The sequence below is a fragment of the Lactuca sativa genome, chromosome 5 (genome assembly GCF_002870075.4).
Source record: "Lactuca sativa cultivar Salinas chromosome 5, Lsat_Salinas_v11, whole genome shotgun sequence".
NCBI lineage: Eukaryota > Viridiplantae > Streptophyta > Magnoliopsida > Asterales > Asteraceae > Lactuca > Lactuca sativa.
Genome location: NC_056627.2, coordinates 225,617,860 through 225,625,491, shown reverse-complemented (window position 1 = coordinate 225,625,491; position 7,632 = coordinate 225,617,860). Strand labels below are relative to the sequence as shown.

At 31.2% G+C, this 7,632-nt stretch overlaps 1 protein-coding gene across 1 annotated transcript; it reads left to right on the top strand.

The window, feature by feature from the left end:
• Positions 1-1,995: 1,995 nt before the first annotated feature.
• Positions 1,996-6,581, top strand: LOC111886602 (adenylate kinase 5, chloroplastic). Its single transcript, XM_023882857.3, has 18 exons — positions 1,996-2,306; positions 2,584-2,685; positions 2,755-2,883; positions 2,967-3,101; positions 3,186-3,407; positions 3,484-3,574; positions 3,650-3,699; positions 3,813-3,941; positions 4,117-4,152; positions 4,224-4,304; positions 4,438-4,576; positions 4,677-4,756; positions 5,076-5,141; positions 5,304-5,333; positions 5,430-5,539; positions 5,651-5,788; positions 5,877-5,906; positions 6,302-6,581. Exons 1-18 carry the CDS (start codon positions 2,091-2,093, stop codon positions 6,330-6,332), a joined length of 1,815 nt encoding a protein of 604 aa, XP_023738625.1. The 5' UTR covers positions 1,996-2,090; the 3' UTR covers positions 6,333-6,581.
• Positions 6,582-7,632: the final 1,051 nt, after the last annotated feature.

The following is a 7,632-nucleotide window of genomic DNA, read 5'->3' as shown; positions in this document are numbered from 1 at the left end:
ATATATATTACTTTACTATGGACTGCTCTAGATCTTTGACACCTTATGTAGCTGATCCCAAAAAGCTGCGAAAATGGAATTATGATTGATGGAGCATTGGTCAAGCTCCTGGTGAAGACAACAAGGTTATAGTCTGATGTATATTTGTTTTCTACAAAAGGGATAACACAGTAACATGCTTATATCTTTATAACAGTAAGTATTTTTTTGTAATAAAAACAGTAAGTAGTTTTTTTGTTCATTTACGTTATATCTTTATAATTTTGTAATAATTAATTGGGTGAACTTCATCAGGTTATAACTAAGGTAGCACATGGAGTTTAATGGAAGTTACCATGTCGGCTATTGTGAGGTATGCAAGTGAAATGGAAGTCGAATTCTTCTTCTTCCTTTTTTTTTTGAAAAAAGTTGAATGAATTTAATATATATTTTTATTTAAATTTTTTTAGGTGATTGGGATTTGAGAGTGTTTAAAAGGCAAATGATTAGGGGGTCGCTACTTTTAGCAATAACTTTGGCCATTTTGCAATTACAAATATTAAGAAGGTATGTATATCTTTTTTTGTACGCTACTTTTCAATTGTATCGGTTTTGTGAAAGAAGAAAAATTCAACTACCCTGTGAAATAATCCCTCCAAGATCGGGATGGAAATCTTGGTGTATCTTTAAATTTAACTGCCTTGCTGTAAATTTTATTAAAATTACAATTTTGCCCTTATGTCTTTTACTCACAAGAGATTGGTGAACAAAATATGCTTTTATGACTGTAGCTAGAAACTAAAACTAACATATTTAACTTCTTATATGTAAAATAGTATTTAATCAATTCTATAATTAAATCCAGAATAACGAGTTTTAATACTTAACATTTTGAAAGGGTTAGCTCTCATTTTCATACATAATGGCATTTTACTTATAGATTGTTACCCATGTTAACATTCTACTTACATTTTGATATCAGTAATATTAATTGGTGACAGACTTACAGTGTCATTAATAGCATTTAAATTTTTTTTTCCCAGGGGGACTCTGAAGATGGTAAACAAAATGGAGAATCCAATGACCCACAAAGTACATTGCCCTTTGTTAGAATCTTGGATTTTGACTGAATGAGTTTTTGTACGAATGGATGTGAATGACTAATGCTCTTCATAGAGGTTGCACTTTTTGGTTAAAGATAGGGTAATGTTCATGATTTGACAGTTGAATGTAACTCAATAAAATCTTCTCGTTTTGTCCATTTCTTCTGCGTTTCGAACCCCGTAGAGTGGGGTTTTTCACTAGTTTAAATTAAATGGATTGAAAATGTCAATCCAACCTTCTAATTTTGGGATCGGATGGTTGGTCGGTTTGATTTTATAGATACATTTTTCACTAGTTTAAATTAAATGAATTAAAAATGTCAATCCAACCTTCTAATTTTGGGTTGGGATGGCTAGTCGGTTTGATTTTATAGATACATTGATATTAAATGAACAAAACAAAAAAATTGGGACTTAGGGGGTGTTTGGATAAATAGTTTTTAGCTTATTAGTTTATTGTTTATTTGTTTATTGCGGTGAGAATAAATATATTTTTTAAATATGTTTGGATTAGCTTATTGTGGTAGGAATAAACAATAAGCAATAAGCAATAAGCATTGTAAGTGTTTAGCAAACAAAACAGTTTATATGAGTAAAATGAGCAATAAGCAATAAACATTCCCTCATTGCTTATTAAAATCAGTTTATTTAACTTATTTCTACCTCAATAAGCTGATTTTTAAATCTTATCCAAACACTTAAATTTGCTTATTGAGTTGGGATTAAACAATAAACAATAAGCAACCTATTTTTCCGTATCCAATAAAAACAAACATTTATAAACAAAGCTTTTATTTTATTTAATTTTATTTTTTTTACTTAGAAGAGTAAACATTTATAAACAAAGCTTTTATTTTATTTAATTTTATTTTTTTTACTTAGAAGAGTAAATGACGCTGTGACGCGATCCCTACATGTTCAAGAATATGTGGCGACCGTTTATCTGTTAACTTAGTCCATTCTCCTCTCTCCTCACGATCGCAGAGAAGCTCCTTCCCGTTTATCATCATGCTGAACTACCCTGCAACTTCTTCTTTCAATTGCCAAAATACCCGATTCACACCACCTCCCGGTTATACTCTTTACCCCTCATCTCTCACACTATCATCATCATCATCGTCATCGTCATCTTCATCGTTGCACTCTTCTTCACAATACCACCAAAACCTTCCTAAAGTCATTGCTTACAAGCATACCCATTTCAATATTTCGCCAAGAACAAAGGTCAGTCTTTCATTACCCATGTTTATGTTTTCTTTTGGAAATTACTTCTTTTCGTTACATAAATCCTATAACTGGATGACTTATTACTGGAAAATTTTCATCACACCAAACACCATTTTGTTCTTCTTGATTTCTTATACCAACTATCTGTAATTATGGGCGCAATATTGGTGACCTGTAAATACCCATATCAGCTGTTTGTGAAAATGCCTATGAAAAGCCATTGATTTTAGAAGCTTACAACTTCTTCTCTCTATCTGTCTCATACTTTCAATAGGTACTGAAGGTGAGGTGCTCACAAAATGAGCCCTTGAAGGTTATGATATCAGGGGCACCTGCATCAGGCAAAGGGACTCAGTGTGAAATGATTGTTCAAAAGGTGAGTTCAAAATTTTCTCTTTTGTGTTTGTTTATATCTCCAATTTTATGTTTTTTTTTTTTGTTCTAGTTTGGATTGGTTCACATATCAACTGGAGATCTACTTAGAAGTGAAGTAGCAGCAGGTTCTGAGATTGGAAATCAAGCAAAAGAGTACATGAATTCAGGACGCCTTGTTCCAGATGAACTTGTCACAAATGTATATAATATCATTTCACTAACTTAATTTAAATCACATTCACTTTCTTTCCAAATTAGATAAACAGACACTTTATTATACAGATGGTGATTGGGCGACTTTCAAGAGATGATACAAAACAAAAAGGATGGCTTTTAGATGGTTTTCCACGCAGTTTTCCCCAAGCAGAATCTCTGGAGAAGATGAAGATCAGACCAGATGTGTTCATTGTTCTAGATGTAAGTTATAAACTTATAATATAAACTTAAGACATATGTTTTTATTAATTCTTTATGAGTTATAATTTAATCCCCTAAACGCAGGTCCCTGATGAAATTCTAATTGATAGATGTGTTGGTAGAAGAATGGACCCTGAAACAGGGAAGATTTACCATATAAAGAATTTCCCTCCAGAAACTGAGGAAATTAAAGCAAGACTTATAACTCGACCTGATGACACTGAAGAAAAAGTGAAATCACGTTTGCAGATTTATAAAAAGAATGTGGAAGCGATTGTATCCACGTATTCAGACCTTCTGAAGAAGGTATGTAAACATAGATTTTACATAAAAAAATTGTTTTTTTTATGATGTAACTAGTGATTCTTTCATTTTGTTTTAGATTGATGGAAACCGTTCTAAAGATGTAATTTTTGGAGAAATAAGTTCTTTGCTTTTGCAAGTTGAGAAAGAGAAAGAGACAGAAAAATCAGGCAAGTTTTAGAATGTTTTTGAAATATGATTTTGTATCACATGGTGTTGTTTTCATTTGTTTTTTACTAAATCAGGAAATATAAGTAAACTTGATAGCCAGTTCAATAAGTCGGCTTCAACCAAGGTATGTGGTTATAATTGTTACACAGATTATGACACAGAACAGAACATGTTGTACTGTGAAAAAGACGTGAATGCCCTCCTAAATCTCATCATTGCTATCTTGTCGTTTTATAGGAAAATTGGAGAGGGATTCCTACAAACTTAAATAACATCCCTCATTCTAGAGAAATTAGGGATTACTTTTATAATGATGTGCTTCAAGCTACCCAAAGAGCTATCAAGGATGGAAAAACTCGAGTGAAGGTCAGTTTACTACTATTGAGATTTGAGACTCAATACATGTTGAAGCCTTATCATCTATGTATAAAAAAACCAGTAGTTTTAAAAAATTTACAAGTTCTTTCTGTAATTAACCCTACAAAAAGATAAAAGAAAGACATTATTAAGTTTAATGTAAGCATAAACTTGTATTTGGCAGGTGGAGATCAATATTCCAGAGCTTAACCCCAACACAGTGAGGAACACTTCATTTCTCAAATAATTGAATTGTTATAAAATATAAATATAAATTATATTTATGTACAGGATGTATATCGGATAGGTACTTTGATGGAACTTGTTAGAGTTCTTGCTCTATCATTTTCAGATGATGGAAAGCGTGTTAAGGTATGCTTATCATGGTTCTGATGGAATTGGAATTGGAATTGGAATTGGAGATTCCATTCCATGGCATGTTTGATTAGCAAATGGATGGAATTAAATCATATCAGAAACATTTCAAGAAACAATCTTCATGCAGGTTTCTGTTCAAGGATCCATGGGAGAAGGAGCACTTGCAGGAATGCCATTACAGCTGGCAGGAACAAGAAAGATTTTGGAGTACATGGATTGGGGTAATGATGGAGCCATGGGGACCTTCATAAACATTGGTGCTATAGGTGCTCTTTTGCAAAAATAAATAATGTTGGATTTCAAATTATTGAGATAATGTGTATTATAATGCTAAAGATCTATATAAGTTTTTTTGGCATTGTACAGGTGGAAGAGATGTTGATGAAGCAGATGACATCTTCATTCTAGTGGCTCCTCAAAATGCTATGGGAAATTGCATTATCGATGTAAAAACCTCAGATCAAATATTTAATACTAACACAGGACATGACATGATAGAACAGAACAGGTTGTACTGTATTTGACAGAACATGTTGTACTGTGTTTGTGTTTGGCATGCACTGGGCTAGGACTCAGACTGATGTCAACGGGACAAAACTTGCAAAATTTTTGTCCTGCCCAAAAGGTGAAACATGGAACCGCTCTTGTTTTTCGTCTGTGCAAAAAGACGTGAATGCCCTTCTCATCCTCATAAGTGTAACAAACGCATACCAATTGTCGGGGGCATAAATGTCAATTGACAAGTCATGATGTTGGATAATGCAGGATCTTAGAGCAATGACTGATGCTGCTGGTAGTCGTCCAGTCATTCTTATCAACCCTAGACTCAAGGTTGGTCCCTTGAGTATTGAATGTATATATATCTTTTTTTTATCTATATATATTTGGAATGAAAATTATGTTAAGTTACGAAAATACCCTTTTATTGATCTATTGTAGTGTCTTTCTTGATAAAAATGGTACTAATACACCATTAAAACTTTTTATGTGTAGGATTTACCAGCATCAAGTGGTATTATGCAAGTAAGTTCTTTAAGCTTATGAGCTTTTCATGGAACATTAATCCAATAATTATGATAATTTCTAAGTCAGTTTTTATTTTATTTTATAATTAATTAGACGATGGGTAGAGAAAAAAGACTGGAGTATGCTGCATCTTTTGAAATATGCTACCAGTTTCGGCTTCTCTATTATTCAGGAACACAATATCCAATTATGGGTGCTTTAAGGTAACTTAAACATTAAACCTGTTATATCTTGTATAAGATATGCAGAATTTTTATAATATATATATTTTTTAAATAGAAAATTGTAGTGATATGGATAAAAAAAAATTGCAGGATGGCTTATCCATATCGATATGAGCTGTTTAAAAGGATAAATGAAGCAAATGGAAAAGAGAAATATGTCATCTTGTCAACATTTCCTAGTAGGCCAACTGGTGATGAAGTTAATGATGCATTTGAAGGAAAAACAAGGTACATAATACACATACACATAATTACTATGTGAAAAGTGAAAACCCTTTTATTATATTGTAATGACATTCTTGCCCTCTTCTTGCAGAGATCAAGTTAAGAAAGCTTCAGGATTCTGGTAAGTTTCTTTTTATTTTCAAGATTAAATATTGACATTATTAACCATAATTCTATTGCTAGCAAACTGCAAATAAAACACTTTTGTTTTTTAAAAGTAGATGTTTAGGTTATGTTTCAATAAGGAGGGCATTTACGTCTTTTGCATAAAAAAAGATTGTCAACAAGGAGAAAAAGTTTCACTTTTTGTCTCATTGACATCAGTCTTAGTCAAATGCACACAGTACAACCTAGCTTACACACAAAATTTGCCAAGTACAAACCATTTTTTTTCTTTTAAATTTACACTTTTACATATTGTAAAAAAAGACTTGTTTTTTTTTTTTAAAAGTGTTGATTGATATGCGTATAAATGTTGATTGATCTCTGGTAAAATTTACATTTTGATGTTGTCAGGGGTTTCTTGAATAGCATACTTTCAACATAGAAAGGTATTTTTTTTTTTGAAAGAAAACAGTCACTTGTGAGGTAAATCTCTGGTAAAATTTACATTTTGATTGCATCTTGATCAATTTCCATGTTCATAAACATCCCTTCAATTACTGTAAAAATGTGTGCTAAAATGGTATATACGAGCTTACAGTCTTTCTTTGTATATACATTATGCTCATCTCAATATTGTATCCTTTGGTTAAATAGAGAATTGTTTTTTGTATAAAGACATGATGTTATTGAATTATTGCGAGTCATGTGATGTTTAGATTTATGTAAAGTGTTGCTTAGTGTATCCAAAACGATTGACCCGTTTTCTACCTTTTTTTTTTGATTTGTCATATCTTTTCAATAACTTTATCAACGAAAACATATTAACTTAAATCATCTCTAATCATTGACGACTTTAAAAAGTGTTTTTGAAAATTAACCTATTTACCTTTATTTTTGTGAAATATTTAATAAAACCCTTTCATCTAATTTGTTATTATTTATTTATTTATGCACATAATATTTACAAAAGGAAAAGGCATATTTTTTTTAATAAAATAAATATATTATAATACATAAAATTAAAATAGGTAGTATTAAATCTCGATTGAAAAAATAATAAATATTTAAAGATTAAATATAATTAGAGGAGTAAAATGGAACCGTATTAAACAGGGTCAATTAATAATAATAATAATAATAAAAATAATAAAATTGAAAACATTACCGTCTCTAACAAGCCTTTTATATGTTTCATTCATAAGGGCTCACGGTGTCGTTTCAAAGTTTCGAAATGGGTTAGGGCGGTACCCCTGGTATCGTCAACAGACGACTACTTGTTCATTTGGTTTAGCGGTTTGGATGAATTGTTTGTTTCTATCGGGTTCACCAACCCGTGAATTAAATGCTTTAACTTTTCCTTGACTATTCAACCTTTTCTTTGACTATTCATTGCATGCAAGAATCCTGCCAACTTTAATTTAATTTATTGGATGTGACTAGCTTTTGAACAATATTCACCAACCCGTGAGTATATATATATATATATATATATATATATATATATATATATATATATATATATATATATATATATATATATATTGCTTTCTTTTTATAAGTTTATGATGAATATAAAATTTACTTATTTGTAGTGTTATTTGTAGTGTGGTTTGTCTGGAAATATTATACAAATTGGTTCAATTCCTCCAGTTACCTTCAATGGATTCCCGAGCAAAGGTAAACAAACCGGTTTTAACCAAAGACGCAAATCCACGCAACGCGGTTCAAGTCAAAATACTCCA